Here is a 19238-nt window from a genome sequence, read left to right on the forward strand (position 1 = left end):
CTCGCCCACACGATGCCATCTGCCCGGTACAGTTGAAACCGGGATTCATCCGTGAAGAGCACACTTCTCCAGCTTGCCAGTGGCCATCGAAGGTGAGCATTTGCCCACTGAAGTCGGTTACGCGGCGGACTGCAGTACACGTGGTCTGCGGTTGTGAGGTCGGTTGGACACACTGCCAAATTCTCTAAAACAACGTTGGAGGCAGTTTATGATAGAAAAATGAACATTCAATTCTCTGGCAACAGCTCTGGTGGACATTCCTGCAGTCATTCAATTGCACGCTCCCTCAAAACTTGAGACAACTGTGGCATTGTGTTGTGTGACACCTGTGTAGTGATCATGCTGTTTAATCAGCTTCTTGATATGCCACACTTGTCAGGTGGATGGATTATCTTGGCAAAGGAGAAATGCTCACTAACAGGGATGTAAACCAATTTGTACGTAAAATTTTAGTGAAATCTGCTTTTTGTCCGTATGGAAAATTTCTGGGATCTTTGGTTTCAGCTCATGAAACACGGGACCAACACTTTACATGTTGCGTTTTTGTTCAGTATATATGTAATTCTATGCTCACCCTCCTTCTCTCCCTATAACAATATTTCATGAAGACAAGAAACCGATTGGGAGTGCTTCTTGATTTTACAATCTAAAGTCTGAATCCTCCACAGGCTTTTCTGGCTGAGAGCGATAACAAATAAATGAACTGTGGTCTATCTACAGTAAGTGATGATTAATTATGCTATTTGATAGTCAAATAAAATGTGCCATTGGGTATTACAAATCACAGGGCATTTACAGGAAAAGGGGCTGTTTCATAGACCATGATTAATCTGGATTGTACACAATAAACAAATATACAGTGGSGAGAAGAAGTATTTGATACACTGCCGATTTTGCAGGTTTTCCTACTTACAAAGCATGTAGAGGTCTGTAATTTTTATCATAGGTACACTTCAACTGTGAGAGACGGAATCTACAACAAAAATCRAGAAAATCACATTGTATGATTTTTAAGTAATTAATTTGCATTTTATTGCATGACATAAGTATTTGATACATCAGAAAAGCAGAACTTAATATTTGGTACAGAAACCTTTGTTTGCAATTACAGAGATCATACGTTTCCTGTAGTTCTTGACCAGGTTTGCACACACTCCTCCATACCAGATTTTGTCTCACTCCTCCATACAGACCTTCTCCAGATCCTTCAGGTTTCGGGGCTGTCGCTGGGCAATACGGACTTTCAGCTCCCTCCAAAGATGTTCTATTGGGTTCAGGTCTGGAGACTGGCTAGGCCACTCAAAGATCTTGAGATGCTTCTTACGGAGCCACTCCTTAGTTGCCCTGGCTGTGTGTTTCGGGTCGTTGTCATGCTGGAAGACCCAGCCACGACCCATCTTCAATGCTCTTACTGAGGGAAGGAGGTTGATGGCCAAGATCTCGCGATACATGGCCCCATCCATCCTCCCCTCAATACAGTGCAGTCGTCCTGTTCCCTTGGCAGAAAAGCATCCCCAAAGAATGATGTTTCCACCTCCATGCTTCACGGTTGGGATGGTGTTCTTGGGGTTGTACTCATCCTTCTTCCTCCAAACACGGCGAGTGGAGTTTAGACCAAAAAGCTCTATTTTTGTCTCATCAGACCACATGACTTTCTCCCATTCCTCTTCTGGATCATCCAGATGGTCATTGGCAAATTTCAGACGGGCCTGGACATGCGCTGGCTTGAGCAGGGGGACCTTGCGTGCGCTGCAGGATTTTAATCCGTGACGGCGTAGTGTGTTACTAATGGTTTTCTTTGAGACTGTGGTCCCAGCTCTCTTCAGGTCATTAACCAGGTCCTGCCGTGTAGTTCTGGGCTGATCCCTCACCTTCCTCATGATCATTGATGCCCCACGAGGTGAGATCTTGCATGGAGCCCCAGACCGAGGGTGATTGACCATCATCTTGAACTTCTTCCATTTTCTAATAATTGCGCCAACAGTTGTTGCCTTCTCACCAAGCTGCTTGCCTATTATTATTTTATCCCTGATGTCCTTACACAGCTCTCTGGTCTTGGCTATTGTGGAGAGGTTGGAGTCTGTGGACAGGTGTCTTTTATACAGGTAACGCGTTCAAACAGGTGCAGGTAATACAGGTAATGAGTGGAGAACAGGAGGACTTCTTAAAGAAAAACTAACAGGWCTGTGAGAGCCGGAATTCTTACTGGTTGGTAGGTGATCAAATACTTAWGTCATGCAATAAAATGCAAATGAATTACTTAAAAATCATACAATGTGATTTTCTGGACTTTTGTTGTAGATTCCGTCTCTCACAGTTGAAGTGTACCTATGATAAAAATMACAGACCTCTACATGCTTTGTAAGTAGGAAAACCTGCAAAATCGGCAGTGTATCAAATACTTCTTCTCCCCACTGTAGATATTTAATTTTAAAATAATTGTCTCTCATGTCATATAAAAAGAAAACCAAGTAGTGAGCTAATAACGGCTTTATATTGCTGTCTAATTTCTCAGGGCAGGCCCTGTCCATGACCACTGCACTGTGTGAGGTTACCAGAACTTTTCCATTGAAAAACGACAGCTGATCCCTCTATGGACATGTTATCCCCCCCCCCCCCAACGGACAATTACCCTGCCCACACCCAATGAACATTTATATTMATCATTGTCACGTTGTAAACATGTATACATAATAATAATGATTATTATTTGTATTTTTTTATTGTTTCATTCACACCTGCACTGCTGGAGCTCGGAGCTTAAGAATTTCACTGTACACTGCAACTACATCTGTGCATGTGACAAAAAAAAGAGGGGYAAAAAGTAATATTAAACATCCACCTCATGCAGCAACAAGTGTCTACTGACCGACCTTCAAGCCCTTTCAACTGGGGTGAACATTCCTGCTTCTCCTATGACAGTCCGCCTCTGTCTGTCCCTTCAGGGCATTTGTCACAGAATTACAATAAGTTCGAATTAGTTCAAAACTGGTGTTTCTTTCCGTTCCGTCCCGCTGCCTCGGCCACGCAGTAGGGCACTATGCCCACAGTGGACAGGGGCACAGTGGCACTCTTACAGAAGGACAGCAGATAGAACAGAGCCCTGGTGTGGGCTGGTGGTCTGAATGAGTCCAGTAGGTGGAGCAGCAGCAGTGTGGCGCCCACGCATGCCAGCCTATATGTGGCGCCACCGCCTACTCTCCGGGCCTCGGCGTAGAGGGGCGAGTGCAAGCCCAAGCCCAGGCCTAACAGAGTGCCGGTGTTGCGCAGGAGGCTGGCGAAGGGTGTAGTGTCTATGTGGACCCATTGGTGCCGCTGGCACCAGCGCTGGGCCTTGTCCAGGGTCCAGAGCAGGTCCACCCCCAGGCCCCTGAGGACCAGGTAAAGGCCCACAGCGAAGYAGAGCAGGGAGAGGGTGGTGTAGATGTAACGCATCAGGCTAGCCCTGTAGATCCACTGGACCCGGTCAAAGGTCTCCGCCACTAGGATGCCTAGGAAAACGGACAGGCTTGTCAAAGAGAAGTTCTTTCCCAGCTTTCACTTGCATGTTCTCAATTGGGAAAACACCTAACAAAGGCGCCAGGCACCTACTACCATACCTGTTCAAAGACACCTAAATTATTTGTCTTGCCCATTTACCCTCTGAATGGCACACATACACAATCCATGTCTCAATTGTATCAAGGCTTAAAAATCCTTCCTTAACCTGTCTCCTCCTCTTCATCTACACTGATTGAAGTGGATTTAACAAGTGACATCAATAAGGGATCATAGCTTTCACCTGGATTCACATGGTCAGTCTAAGTCATGGAAAGAGCAGGTGTTCTTAATGTTTTGTACACTCAGTGTATATCTGAAAGGTTTGTATTTGTAGATACTCTTCCTGGTGTCCAGTAAAATTAAGGCAGTTATACAATTTAAAAAAACATCACAATACATTTCACAACACATTGAGTGTGTGTCCTCAGGCCACTACTCTACTACCACATATCTACAACACAAAATCTATGTGTGCGTGTGTGTATAGTGCGTATGTTATGATGTGTGTATGCATAAACAACATATTTGGCATAAACTACATTCATAGCAGAAGTTACACCAAGCCAATCAGTGTTCAAAGCAGTGCTATTACCATATTGCTTATCCAGAACTGAAAGAAGGGCCAACAGGGTAGTAGGGTGTAGGGTTTGATTTAGAATTCAGTATAAGAGTTGGGGCTCTCCACTGACCTGTGACGACCCCAGCGACAACTTGGTGAGGGAAGTGGGCAGCGATGAAAACCCTGGAGAGGCAGACACACACCTGCACACACCAGAAGACAGCCCACAGGGTCGCGCGGACACACCTGATGCGCGCGCGCGCGCGCACACACACACACACACACACACACACACACACACACACACACACACCACCACACACCACACACACACACACACACACACGCGCAGGGAAGGACACACAGTCACCTACTTAGCAGAGTTGGATCATTCAATTCTAGATATTTGTGTCTAGCAGATAAACTCTGATATACAACATAGAATTTGTCCTCTTACCAGTTCTTGATGTGACCCCCATGTTCCTTGAGGAGGATGGCAAGGAGTGATGAGATCATAGCGTAGTAACCCTGCAGCACTCATGGCATGACCGCGGCGGACTTCCTGTGAGAGGAGAACTGCTGTCAAGTACAGTTTTGCCTTGAAAAAAAAATTGTGAACAGAATGGAATCAACTGAATCGAACTGCACTCTATACTCTTCTGTAAACTGGTCAGCTCTGTATACGCCGTCGCAAAACCCACTGGTTTATGCTTATTTATTAACCCTCTTAGGCCTCACTCCCCCTATCTGAGAATACTACTGCAGCCCTCATCCTCCAATACAACAACCCATTCTGTCAGTCACATTCTGTTAAAGTATCCCTAAAGCACACACATCCCTGGGTCGCTCCTCTTTTCAGTTCGCTGCAGCTAGCGACTGGAACGAGCTGCAACAAACACTAAAACTGGACAGTTTTATCTCAATCTCTTAATTCAAAGACTCAATCATGGACACTCTTACTGACAGTTGTGGCTGCTTTGCGTGATGTATTGTTGTCTCTACCTTCTTGCCCTTTGTGCTGTCGTCTGTGCCCAATAATGTTTGTACCCTGTTTTGTGCTGCTACCATGTTGTGCTGCTGCCATGTTGTGTTGTCATGTGTTGCTTCTATGCTTTTTGGTAGGCCATCATTGTAAATAAGAATTTGTTCTTAACTGACTTGCCTAGTTAAATAAAGGTTAAATAAATAAAAAATAAAATAAAATAATGGAATTTAATTCATTTGAGTTGAAAATACTGCATGGATTCTCCAGAAAGGAAAGTGGTTTTGCAACCAGCAGCAGACAAACAGGCACTCACCTGGACTAGTCTCACAGGTCATAGGGAACTGCCCAATTTGTGGCGCTGATGAGTTGCCATAGTAAGGAGTCTCTTGAATCCACCAATAGGGACGCTCGCCAAACAGGATCCTGTGTAGACATGAGAGAGTAATATATCAAGTATCACATATTGAATCCTCCTCTGTCTAGCAACATACGCACTGGAGGGATCATCTGTTGGATTGTTCTCAGAGCATAGTTAAATCATTCGGAACCTGCAGTATTTTTTATCCTGGAAATATACATATTATATTGTTATTCTTTATCTTACCATCTGAGCACTGTGATTAGTATTAGTAGTCACCTACCATTTGAAGATAAGGTTGAGCCAGTCTCCCACCACAGCCACCCAGACCAGCTTGACCCCCACTGATTCCCGCAGGTGGAAACACACAGGGAAGAAGACAAAGAAGGTGTTCCGCAGGTCAGCTGCCATGGAAACAAACAGGAACCAGCTCTGAGTGTCCCTGTAGTGAGTCTGGAGGTATCGTGTGGTGCTAACCCCATAGGTGTGGACGGTGTCCATGGCTGCTCTCTAGTTCACTATATCTGACAGTCACACTAACGTCAAGACCAGTCTTCGACAACTAGTCTATAGCTGCTGCTGTGTCTGATATCCTATGTCAGAAGAGCAGAGGTGTCTGCTGAGATGCCCGCTGGCAGTACCATAGTTCTGTGTGTATTGCCTGATAAAGTCAAGAGGTAGTGGTGTGAGGTCTCTGTGCAGCCCWTGTAGTGTGTGCTACTTGTCTGTCCAGTGCACGCCTGTCACCGCTGCTATCCCTTTTATACCCTGTGTGAACACCTGGTCACTCCACCACGCCTGATCTTTGAACTGGAGAGAGTGAGGAGGGAAAAGAACTGGACAAACATTACATCATGACTGACTGCACTGCAGCCAGCTGGTCAGTGCATCACCATGGGGACTACCTGTGGTGTGGTATTGCTGGAAACCCCCCCCCCCCACATGCACGCACGTACACACACACACCAGTTGCGGGTGGTGGGAGGAGCTATAGGAGGACGGGTTCATTGTAATGGCTGGAACGGAATCAATGGAACGGTATCAAACATATGGAAACCACATGCTTGACTCCATTCCATTAATTCCATTCCAGCCATTACAATGAGCCCGTCCTGCTATTGCTCCTCCCACCAGCCTCCACTGAAAGACATATGCATGCACACATACTCATCACCACTGTCACATGTGCAGGGGCTGCTCCTCCAGTTATCGCTCCCTGCCCTGTTGAGAGCTCAGAGTGAGTAGATACCAGATGAAGTAAATGTGAAGTGTTCTTTTTCCCCCGCCGCCTGATTGCCCTCTTATGGGGCTAGTGGAGTTGAACAATAACAAGAGTATGGGTTCAATATAAGCGCTAATGAATCGCTGACAGATTTCTCCTTTCAAGAGTTCAATATCCCTCAATGTCTCATTGGTCCATCATTCTTATTTCATTCAATGACTGCTTTAAACTACATGTACTCTCTAAGGGTTCCAAAAGGGTTCTTTGGCTGTCCCCATAGGAGAACCCTATGGTTCCACGTAGAACACTTTTGGGTTCCATGTAGAACACTCTGTGGAAAGGGTCCTACTTGGAACCCAAAAGGGTTCTACCTGGAACCAAAACGGTTCTACCTGGAACCAAAAAGGGTTCTCCTATGGGGACAGCCGAAAGAACCCTTTTAGGTTCTAGATAGCTCTTTTTTTCTAAGAGTGTATGGTTAACCATGTTAAGAAAGATGACTTTTTCAGGACATACTACTTAGCATGTGTTGCTGAAGGCCAAAGGAGGAGGGAAAAAAAGAGGACAACATGGAAAAACCCACGCTGTACAGGCACGTCGAGCTAGTGATGGAAAAGAGTGTAGCCTCGTTTAGTGAGGCATGTAGGGGAGTGAAGGAGGGAAGAGGAGAGGAGGAGGAGAGGGTCTGTGTTTACTTCTAGCGTGTTCCCAGCCACCACCCTCCAACCAGCACACGTTTCCAAGGTGATATGTTATCTGGCCGTGGCCGGCTGACAGACATTAGGCCTGTTCCTTGCCTGCTGCTGCWGTTGTTTGCTCCACAAACCATYATCTTCCCCAGGGAGCTAAAAATAACACTAGCATGGTCCCACTGTGCAGCCCACCACACGTACACACACATCCTACAATTCCCATTTCATGTCCGTCCCCCACCCCTCCAACTGCACTAACGGAGCGGATGGCTTTCCCTTGAGAAACACGTTCAGGGAGGGGGGAGACAAGTGAACGTGTGATTGGGGTGGGGAGGGGAAACCAGGTGAGAGATGCATGATCTAAGTGTGTTTTGTTGAACTCTTCCCTGATGGTATAATAGGACATATTTTCGCGATATTTATTCACGTAACCTTTGTAAATCCATTACAAACCTATTGATGTTTTCTAGCCAGCTAAGGGACTGCTACTGGTGTGAGAGGGGAGAAATGTAACGGATTTCCTCTTCGTCTGAGGAGGAGTAGCAAGGATCGGACCAATGTGCAGCGTGGTAAGTGTCCATAATTAGATTTTTAATAAATCAAAATGAACAGAGAACAAAATAACAAAAAACACAAACAAACAACCGAAACAGTCCCGTATGGCACAAACACTGAAACGGAAAATAATCACCCACAAAACACAATAGAAAACAGGCTACCTAAATATGGCTCCCAATCAGAGACAACGACTGACACCTGCCTCTGATTGAGAACCATACTAGGCCAAAAACATATAAATATAAATACAGAACAAAACATAGAAACACAACATAGAATGCCCACCCCAACTCACGCCCTGACCGAACTAAAATAAAGACATAAAAAAGGAACTAAGGTCAGAACGTGACAAGAAAGTTGTTATTTCCAACTCAAGGAGGCCATTAACTGTGGTTGATCTCTGCTATGCAACATGTCACTGTGAAGATGTTTACTCAGTCAAAAGCCTCTTGTTTATGTCTACACAAATACGTCTGTGATTAACAAGGCAATTGTCTTAATTGCGCCATGTTGATTACCAGAGTGCTTTTACCAAGTTTAGTAAACAGAGTTAAAACAGAGGTTAAACCGGGCACTCCATCACCAATAATACCCTTGCCATAGACCACATCACCAACATCACTGCCCTGCACACCAAGGTACCATCTGTCCCAGTGGACAGTGCTGATAAACTAGAGAAAAACACACAGTTGTCCAAATATTGAATGTTCAGCCGATGTTTGTCTGCTTTGTATGGAGATCAGGCTTCTGAGCTGTGGCTGTTTGGGACTGTGAGTTATGACCCAACCAGGTCTATTAGTTAATGAATACAGACATCCCCAACACATTCATCACAAYTGTGAGGATGCATYATGCATTAGAGAGGAAACKTGTGCAGGMCACCATGCYTTCATTACATTGTSTYMTGTTGCTGTTGTTCACCACGTTATAAAAGGAGGATAATGGTCTACTGGAGACTTTTAGCACCAGGGAATCACAAGGCTCAGACTTTTGCGGAAATAATGCATTCGTGTCAATGGGAGATTTTTGTGAAATTTATCCTTGCAGATCACATGGTAGGATTCCTCCCTGAGTTTCTGGACTCTGTCAGCATCCTCTTTCATCAGTTGGAGAGGCTTACCTTTGAGGAAGTTCCAAAGGGTAGTCAAATACTGGGGTCTCACACCATGCATAGGCCTAGATTTAATTACATTTATGGTTTATTTTAATAGGGATGGGTACAAGCACATTGAAATATTGAATAAACAATCATCTGATGTGTTGCTTCAGCTAGATTAGCGTATTAAAATAGCATCACTGTGTTTACACAATACAATTTAGCCATAAAGTTGAGGTCTTGTTTATATAGTCATCTGGTCTGTTCAGCATTTATACATCTGTTATAGCAGTTGTTGTTGAAAGAGAAACTAGACCAATTAAGGACTACAGGCTCAAAGGAAGTGTTGTACTATACTATCATGAACCTCAGCTTATAGGCAACTTTCCATCTATTGCCCTTGAGAATAGACAGATGAAGCCATAGCGTGTGACACCCATGTTGCTATCGATGTCTCGTCAGGCAGTCTGCCAAGAAAATCCAAATGATAAACAGTCTTGTTATGACAGTAAGGTTCTTTATAGAAACTACCAACATACTTTCCCAAGTCTGTTCAGACTCCTCACAGGATGCCCTGAACCAAGAGACCCTGACATTGAGTATTTTATGCTAGATTTTCTTGTTGCCATAAACAAAAACATTTCCCATGGTTGAAGTTACCTAATAGTTGTGCATGGGTCTTTTATTATAAAATGAAAATCAAACTCAAGTCAACTCAGGTAAATAGCTAAAGATGTGTGATTTTATCTGGCCAGCATTTGATCTAATGTTTTATAGAAATATGTTATCTTTCTATGTAGGCTATAGGCTATCCTGTGTATATTCCTCTATTCAAGTCTTCTTACTGCTTAGTCTAAGTCTAGTAATCTTGGCGTAGACTTTTCAACTCCAAGGGAGTGACTCTCAGAATGAATGTGCCTCTGAAGAGACTGACAACCAATCTTTGGTCTACCACTGAGATCAGTGTGTGGGGGTTCTTACCAGTAACCGGAGCAGTCTACTGGTCATGACTCATGACCGTTATATGGTTAGTGGAGCAGGAAGATCACAGGGCGAGGACGTTGGGGTGACCAGCACTAGGCAGCTGAGAGTTTGAATCCAATGTAAAATGTCCCTGACATTAACACAGATGCAGTTATCTCCTCTTTATTTAGGGGGGGATGTGGTTGCTGTGTCAGGAGTCAAGTTAGGAATTTGACAAATTAAGTTCCTTTGCTTTCTCCTGAGTGTTTTTTTTTTGTTGCTAATCTTTCTTGTTTTAACCAAGCTAGCCTGCAGGCATTAATTAGAATGGAGAACAAACCAAGGTTTCCTTAGTGTCTGACTGAAATCATGCGAACCCAGATGTGGTAATCTCCATAGGAACGTTTTCTCTGACACCACTAACTCCAGTGTTGATTCAATGTATCCATTCCCCTCACAGTTCTAACACTTTAACATCTGGTCTGTAACTGAATGTCTACACAGTCTGAGTGGAATTTATTGAAAGTGGAAGGTCAAATTAAAACATACGTTTTGCAACACAAGTGGGAGTAGACATATGTATGTGTGTGTGTGTGTGTTTGTGTGTGTATATGTATGTATGTATGTATGTATGTATGTGTGTGTGATGAGTAGCCTATACAGGTCTAAGAGGCACTTAGCAGCGGAGCAGAAATCCATCTTTCCAAAATGTGGACAAAGTTCTGCGTAAGAGGCCTGTTAGCTGCATGGACATTCCTTCAAATATTTACAATGGCCAGGGAGAGGAGGTCATTTTCAGGTCACCTTTAGTAGGGATTGGAGGCTGTGCCAAGATATGTTACAAAATCTGTGGGTTGTCCAAGGGGGAAAATTACAAACTCGCAATGGCCTTAAAAATGCCAAAATCTTGTCCAACAAACCCTATTGTACTGTGAAAAAAATGTCTAAGTTAATTCTTATCCAGGCTGTATCACAACCGGCCCTGATTGTCCCATAGGGCGGCGTACAGTTGGCCCAGCGTCGTCCGGGTTTGGCCGGTGTAGGCCGTCATTGTAAATAAGAAATTGTTCTTAACTGACCTGCCTAGTTAAATAAAGGTTAAGAAAAAAATCTACATATTAAAAGGTATACAACAAGAACTTCCGTTCCCATTAAGTGAGGAGGGGTGGGGAGTTCATTCACCCACTTTGATCTGGTCTCTGCAGACACCATGGGGAGTAGAAAGACTGTAAAAAACAGGAAACAGCTGAGGTCCAGCCCATTTTAAACAAATATTTTTATTTTTATTGGGAGAGACAACTAGACAGATTATTTCTTATGTGTAAGGTAAAAACATAAACAAAACAATCAACGGAGAGTTACAGCTTCCTCCTCATACAGAGAGTGGTCAGACGAACGTGAATTGAAAAGCCTCAGTGCAGTGATAAAGTATTCAAATGAGCAGATATAAACCTATACTGTATTGAGTTGAATATATACAGTGAGTGTACCATTTAGAGGGTGAATGGGCAAGACAAAAGATTTAAGTGCCTTTGAACAGGGTATGATAGTAGGTGCCAGGCACACAGGTTTGAGTGTGTCAAGAACGGCAACACCGCTGGGTTTTTCCACTCTCAACAGTTTCCCGTGTGTATCAAGAATGGTCCACCACCCAAAAGACATCCAGCCAACTTGACACAACTGTGGGAAGCATTGGAGTCAATTTGGGCCAGCATCCCTGTGGAACACTTTTGACAACTTGTAGAGTCCATGCCAAGTTAGAAATCCAAAATTGTTTCTTAATTATTTCAAATTTTCAAATTTTCATAAGTGTTTTAGTGTTTAGCGCAGAGCACACTCAGGATTGGGACTGGGGACTTCATGGTCCCTTCAACTTCATGGTCCCTTCAAACCCATTGTAGGTGAACGGTTCAACGACTGGGCTGCATGCGTCTTCAGCCAAGCAGGCCATCTTGTTATTTTCACAGTTTCCCTCTGACCCTGGGCTGATGTACACCCCGTCTGGAGAGTGAATAGACGGGTCCTCATCAAAGTAATTATGTGGTCTCAGGATCACTCCGCCTCCATTTCCAACGGTAACTGTGTTGGGGATGTCCTCAGCATGAGGAATGTGGAGGAAGCCGGTGGTTACCCAGGCAACCAGGTCCTAGACAAAAAAACACTAATTTGGTGACTACCAAACCTTCATTTATCAATGACCTGAAAATGTGCAAATCTCAAGAGAGTGGTAAAATATATGTAAGGACAACGGCACATAAGACCAAAAACACACCTGGTTCTCAATGCTCTCGTCATCCTCAATGTACTTGCTGAAGTCCACTGCTGGTGTCCACATGTTGTTCTGACTGTACAGGCTACTGCTGGTCTGCTCCGAGTCTTTGTGCTTAGTGATGGCCACTTTATACCTGCCAAATAAAATAACAAAAGTTGGTCAAACTGCTTTGCCTTTGGTCTACCTGTAACCTGTGTTTTGGGAATTAGGACCTTCCTTAGGAGGAGAGAGGAGGGAGCCTCACCTAGCCCAAGACTTGGACTTCTCCTCTGGCTCCGTCTCTGGAAGGCTGTCACCGGTGAAGCTGACCACCTGGAGGCGGTAGGAGCGTTGGTGGCCCCAGCGGTTGGTGCGGTTGCTTGCGATGTGAAGGTAGCGTGGCGTCTTGGTGTCGTAGCGGAGAGCAGCCTCCTTCTCAGTCTTTAGCTGGGCCTCCACCAGCTGAGGAACCATGGCATAGCGCTCCGGCATCCAGGGTAAAGAAACATTCATAAACTTCATGTCCTTGGTCTGGAATACATTCTCAACCCCTGTGGTACAAAATCCCAATTCAAAATTCGAATTATTGGATCATGTTATAATCCTATCATTGAAATGAAAGATAACTCATTTAAAACATGTATAACTGTGCTTGACTTTCATCGGTTCATACTAGGCCAAATGTATTGTTCACACTTACCRAACACGTCCAGGTCAACTTTGAAGTTGATGAAATGAGTGTGGATGTTCCCAATAGTATTTTCTGCCACCTGGTGTCCGTATTTGAGATTGCCATCAACATTGAAAGATGACGATATGTATCCAGTGGCATGCACTTTGGTCTCAACAGAGCCGCTCTGGTAAAAAATGAAGTCCCACAAGTAGTCATAGTTACCTATGGCCGTAATGGTCCTAAAAACTAAGGCACTGTTTACCATGCCTCCATAACTATTGCTGAAAAAGTCCGAGAAGTGTCTTCTGAGAGGACGGCCTGTATTGTGCTCAAAAAGGCAAATTGAATTCCTGAATCTATGAGGTGCACTGACGTCAATGTATCGGAAAGTGTCGATGTAGGTTGCCGCGTACGGACAATCCACGCCTCGAACGAGCTCGTGCGCAAAGCGACCTATTCCGATACTAGAGTCCAAAAACTTAGTCAGAATCATGCCGGGTGTGATGGAACCATAAACTGACATTGCCTCTTGAACACTAAGCTCATAAACTATCCTCTCCCCCTTGAAACGAATGTCAAAAACTCTCATACCGGTGAGGGAACTCAGACCGAACGCAAAACTCCATTCGAGATACATGACATGATTATTCTTGACACTGAAGCGTTTACCTTGCGCGTAAAACTGCTGAGGGCTTAAACCGGTGGGTTTACTTTTAGGTTTGAGTGATGCATAYTTCTGGACAGGTTTATACACAATTTTAGTCACTGTCCCGGCATCATATTGTTTTATAAGATCCTCCACACTGTCGAAGTACTGTCCGTTATAAAGTAATCTCTTCACACTCCAAAGAGACGCGTTGGTGCTTTCGTGGTTGATTAAAACTTCCAAACCTACAGGATGGATGTACATCCCACTCAAATCACGAAAGAAAGATATCCATGTCTGTCTCTCTCCGGATTTGACACCCCGAGGCATGCCTTCGAAACCATTCAGGGTTTTCTCTTTACTGACCTCTTCATTCATTCATTAATACCTCTTCATTAATAAACTTGAAAATAAGTGCATATTCACCAATGGTGACCGTACGAGCATTGATGGGCAACTCTTCTTTATACCTCTCAACGGTGACATCGCGGTGGTAAGTCGGGTTGGGGAGAGGTCCCACCACATATTCTTTAATGTGCCCAAGGGTGCCATAGAAAACCACCGCAGTCGCCTCTCTCACCGGCTTGGGCTTATTGTTATCTAGGTAGCCAAGTGCATCCGCTTTCCTTGGCAGCAAAAGATCAATTAAGAAGAGAAAATTCCCTGAAGGCTTTGTAAGCGCATTGACAGAAATATCCAAGTCTTTCTGATTACTCATATAGTCGCGGACTTGGAGATATTCCTCGGCGGACAGGTCAGCAAACATCGCGCTGCGTTCATTGTGTTTTCCCTTGAAAACATGATGCGGCTTCGAGGAGCATTTGGGCAGCCTACCTGAGTAAAGACATACGATGACAATATTCGCTATTACTGAGATCAGGCCAAAGAGTATCAATATCCATTTAACTAATGAAGTCATTCTCCAAACCACAATCTAAACATCCTGGGGTGTTCTGGATAGAGGAGGCGATTGCGATGAGCATAAGATTAGGCGGCAAGTGAATTTGGGATGAGCCACACCCGTCCGTCCCTCGTCCCACCCCCGTGCAGCACCCTCAAGAAATTCAAAGTTCTCGTATACTTTGAATAAAGTTATGCAATTGCCGGGATTTAATCCAATAGTTTTTGGATGAAGGCCAACATTCCTCCTGCGTAAAGTGTATTTTACGCACATATTGTATGCTCCCTGTGGAAAGGGTTGTGCGTTCCTGTCAAATAAATACTTGTTCAATGGACTTGGTTGTGTTGATATATTTTTTACAGATAATTTATTAGTTCATGTAGGCCTAGATAGAAAATTAAATGTGTAACTATTTTTACACAAAATGTGGTGTGCAAGAGCATCGTCTTCTTGAAGTTGAAATACACTATAATGGTTATTTTAGTTGGGAAGCCTCTATAAACCAGGCATCACGCGCAGACAAAACAATTGATGGTGTTGCTTTTGTTGTTTTTCACTAGCCTGGGTCTCACTGCACTGTCGAAGTGAAAAAACACCTTCATCTGATTTGTCTGTTGTCGCCCGCCGTGTTTCCTGGACCCTGGTGGGAATAGTTTTCCGTTTCGGAACGCAGCCAACATTCTCTCGCCAACATTTGATGTAAGTGGAAAGCCACAAGTCTTGGCAGCCTTCCGAAAGTCCTCAGTTTGAAGTAGGTTTATAGTGTATAGCGCTCCTCACTTTTTCTTTCTGAGGCAAGCCGTAAAAGGAGCTCTCTTATTCTAACCAACAAACACAGCTATAACTCTTAGTTGCTACATCCAATTTTGGATATAGGCATTAAAAGAATGATATAGCCTATACCCATTGATTCTTGAGTAATAGGCTAAGTTATAAATGCCTCATGAGCTAGTTCAACTGTCGTAGACCTACCCCATCAGAACCCAAAATATAAGCTTGATTTACACCAATGTTTGTAAACAATGTAGGCCTAAATGTAAACGAACAATGCATACCCTCAAGACATGGCTAGCAGAGACAATTTTGTATTAGCAACTGATAATTATGAGCTTATATGGTATTAAAGTTAAGGGACATCACCCTGGGCGGAGTGAACCATAGTAGGGGATAAAAAGGGAAAACACCATCTCCAGAACTGAGTGTGTTACTTTCAAATTACTGTAAGTGTATACTCCGGGTTGCAATCCTTATTAAACAAACTAACCTCCGATCAAAGAAGTTTCCTGTGGTCTCTTGTATGAACATAGGGCAGAAATCCCTTACAACTGTTTGCATCTGAGTGATTGAAGCAGGGAGAACAGGGCAGGGCATGGCTGGGGTCCCTGATGATCATCTTGGCCTTCCTGCGACACCTGATGTGGTAGGTGTCCTGTAGGGCAGGCAGTGTGCACCCAATGGTGAATTCGACTGCACGTATCACCCTCTGAAGCGCCTTACGGTCCGTGGTGGTGGAGTTGCCGTAACAGGCTGTGATGCAGCTCGACAGTATGCTCTCGATGATGTACCTGTAGAACACTGTAAGGGCCTTTCGGGACAGGCCGAATTTCTTCAGCATCCTGAGGTTAAAAGGTCACTGTCCGTGCCTTCTTCATCTGTCCGTGTGGTTAGACCATTTCAGCTTCTCTGAGATGTGTACACCAAGGAATTTTAAGTTATTGACTGTCTCCACGGCTGCCGTGTTGATGAGAATGGGGGCATGTCCAGCCTTGTTCCTCCTGAAGTCCACAATCAGCTCCTTTGTTTTGCTAACGTTAAAGGAGAGGTTGTTTACCTGGCACCACGCCATCAGAGTGCCTTCCTCCTAGCTTTAAACTCTCTTGTCGTTATTGGTAATCAGGCCTACTATTGTCGTGTTGTCAGCAAACTTGATGATGGAGTTGGAACTGTGCGAGCCTATGCAGTCGTGTGTATACAGGGAATACAGAAGGGGACTGAGGACGCACCCTTGTGGGACCCCTGTGTTGAGAATCAGTGTCGACGAGGTAATGTTGCCTACCTTCACCACCTGGGGGTGTCCCGGGCTGTGAGCTTTGTAATGAGCTTATAGGGCACTATGGTATTGAAGGCCGAGCTGTAGTCGATGAACAGCATCCTCACATATGCATTCCTTTTGTCCAGGTGGCTAAGGGTAGTGTGCAGTGCAATGGCGATTGCGTCGTCCGTGGAACTGTCAGGGCGGTAGGTCGAATTGGAGAGAGTCGAGTGTGTCTGGGAGGGAGGAGGTGATATGGTCTTTGACTAGCCTCTTTAAGTACTTCATGATAACGGAAGTGAGTGTTACTGGTTGGTAGTCATTCAGTTCAGTTACTTTCCCTTTCTTGGGCACGGGGATGATAGTGGACATCTTGAAGCAGGTGGGTATAGCGGCCTGACCTAGGGAGAGAAAATGTCAGAGAATACAACAGCCAGCTGGTCTGCACATGCTCTGAGGGCAGGGCTAGCAATGCCGTCTGAGCCGGCAGCCTTGTGAGGGTTAACACATATGTCCTCAGTGGAGACTCTCCTTGGCAGCTTAGGGTCATTGTGCTCGAATCATGAGAAAAAGGTGTTTAGCCTGTCCGGTAGTGGGGCGTTGGTGACCGCGATATGGATGGCTTTTCTTTCTCTGGGCATTTGTAAATTCAGAGCGTTGTCAGATTGTCAGTTCGTAAATTCAGATCGTTTAGCTCTCGGGGCATTCAGAGCACACTCTAGCCGAGGACCAGGGTTGATCCAAGCGTTCTGACCTCACAACGGCAGTCAAGCACCCAAGCTAACTAGCTAAAGTTGGCTAGTTTGCTAGCTACTTCCAGACACAAATAAGAGAACACCTCTGACCATTTTACTCACCCTAGCAGAGCTGGTTAGACTGTTTTTATGTTATCTAGAGCGTTGGCGACTGTAACTGTGCTGCTGGCAACAAATATTTAAAAAATTTGCCAACGTTTACTGACACGGGTCATATTCAACGGGCATTGTGTGTTCGTAAATTCATAAGTTGTTCTGCGCTCTGGCACACAGACGAGAGGGCTTTGAAATCGGAGTAGATAGCCAGAGTGAATTTACGAATGCACCCAAAATTGAAAAATGTATCCCTCCAGCCCTATAAAATGGACTCCGAGACTATACACTGGCTCTTGCCAGCCCTGTGCAGTGTTTTCCTCTTCTGAGTCAGATGATGTTGAGCTTGAGCTTGTTCCCGGCTGAAAACTTTTATCCAATAGGTCAACAGGCTCTGTACTACTGAAGCTGGTGTCAACGTCATCAACAACAGCAGCAGGATTAGTCTGCTGAACACTAGTCAGTGATTAGCCAATATGTTACTACTTTGTCCCCATCAAACATGTTACTCCAGCAGCATGTGCTTGCTTGTAGTTTGCAGTCGTTGTCGACATAAAAATAAAATTCAATAGTTATTCACAAGCTAATGTTTTATGAACGAGTGGCTGGTCCAGTGAGTAATGTTAGCTACGTGCCTATTGACACCCATTCTCAACTGGATCCACCTTCGACAGGTGCGGTACTACATGCCAGACCAGCTGCCATTGCCCAACACTGTCACGTTCCTGACCTGTTTTCCCTTGTTTTTGTATTTGTTTAGTATGGTCAGGGCGTGAGTTGGGGTGGGCATTCTATGTTGTGTCTAGTTTGTCTGTTTCTGTGTTCAGCCTAATATGGTTCTCAATCAGAGGCAGCTGTCAATCGTTGTCCCTGATTGAGAATCATATATAGCTGGCTTGTTTTGTGTTGGGGATTGTGGGTGGTTGTTTCCTGTCTCTGTGTTTGTGTTCTGCACCAGATAGGACTGTCTCGGTTTTCACGTTTGTTGTTTTGTATTGTTGTAAGTGTTCACAGTTTGTTAAATTAAACATGTTGAACACTAACTGCGCTGCATTTTGGTCCTCTCCTTCATCCCAGGAAGAAAGCCGTTACAGAACCACCCACCTAACCCGGACCAAGCAGCAGCAGCAGGAGAGGCTGCTGCCCTTCCAGTCATGAGCTGCCCTCCAGTCATGAGTGCCCTCAGTATAGCTGTACCCAGTCTGAGCTGCCCTCCAGTCCATGAGCTGCCCTCCAGTCATGAGCTGGACTCAGTCATGAGCTGCCTCCAGTCATGAGCTGCTCCATCGAGCTGTACTCCAGTCATGAGCTGCCCTCCAGTCCATGAGCTGTCTCCAGTCATGACCTGCCCCTCAGCCCGGAGCTGCCATTAGTCCGGAGCTGCCCTTTCAGTCCAGAGCTGCCTCTCTGTCCGGAGCTGCCCTTCAGTCCGGAGTGCCCCTCTGTCCTGAGCTACCTCTCTGTCCGGAGTCCCTCGTCCTGATACCTTCTCTGTCCTGAGCTACCTCTCTGTCCGCACCTCTCTTCCTGAGCTACCTCTCTGTCCTGAGCTACCCTCTCAGTCATGAGCTGGCCTTCAGTCATGAGCTGCCTTCCAGTCATGAGCTGCCCTCCAGTCATGAGCTGCCCTCCAGTCATGAGCTGCCCTCCAGTCATGAGCTGCCCTCCAGTGCATCATGAGCTGCCTCCAGTCATGAGCTGCCCTCCAGTCATGAGCTGCCCTCCCAGTCATGAGCGTGCCTTACAGTCAGAGCTGTCCTCCAGTCATGAGCTGTCCTCCAGTCATGAGCTGCCCTAGCCCGAGCTGCCATTAGCGAGAGCTGCCCTTCAGTCCAGAGCTCCCTTCAGTCCGGAGTTGCCCCTCTGTCCTGAGCTACCTCTCTGTCCGGAGTTTGCCTCTGTCTGAGCATACCT

The 19238-nt window shown here is 45.2% G+C and overlaps 1 protein-coding gene and 1 pseudogene across 1 annotated transcript; both read right to left on the bottom strand.

The window, feature by feature from the left end:
• Positions 1–2423: 2423 nt before the first annotated feature.
• On the bottom strand, positions 2424–6160 carry LOC111980570 (glucose-6-phosphatase catalytic subunit 1-like; annotated as a pseudogene).
• Positions 6161–11231: 5071 nt separating this feature from the next.
• Positions 11232–14557, bottom strand: LOC111980559 (amine oxidase [copper-containing] 3). Its single transcript, XM_024011355.2, is given in 5 exon segments — positions 11232–12119; positions 12246–12378; positions 12490–12775; positions 12925–13919; positions 13921–14557. Coding segments are annotated over 5 exon segments (2244 nt in total). The 5' UTR covers positions 14463–14557; the 3' UTR covers positions 11232–11831.
• Positions 14558–19238: the final 4681 nt, after the last annotated feature.

Source organism: Salvelinus sp. IW2-2015, linkage group LG20 (assembly GCF_002910315.2).
Source record: "Salvelinus sp. IW2-2015 linkage group LG20, ASM291031v2, whole genome shotgun sequence".
NCBI lineage: Eukaryota > Metazoa > Chordata > Actinopteri > Salmoniformes > Salmonidae > Salvelinus > Salvelinus sp. IW2-2015.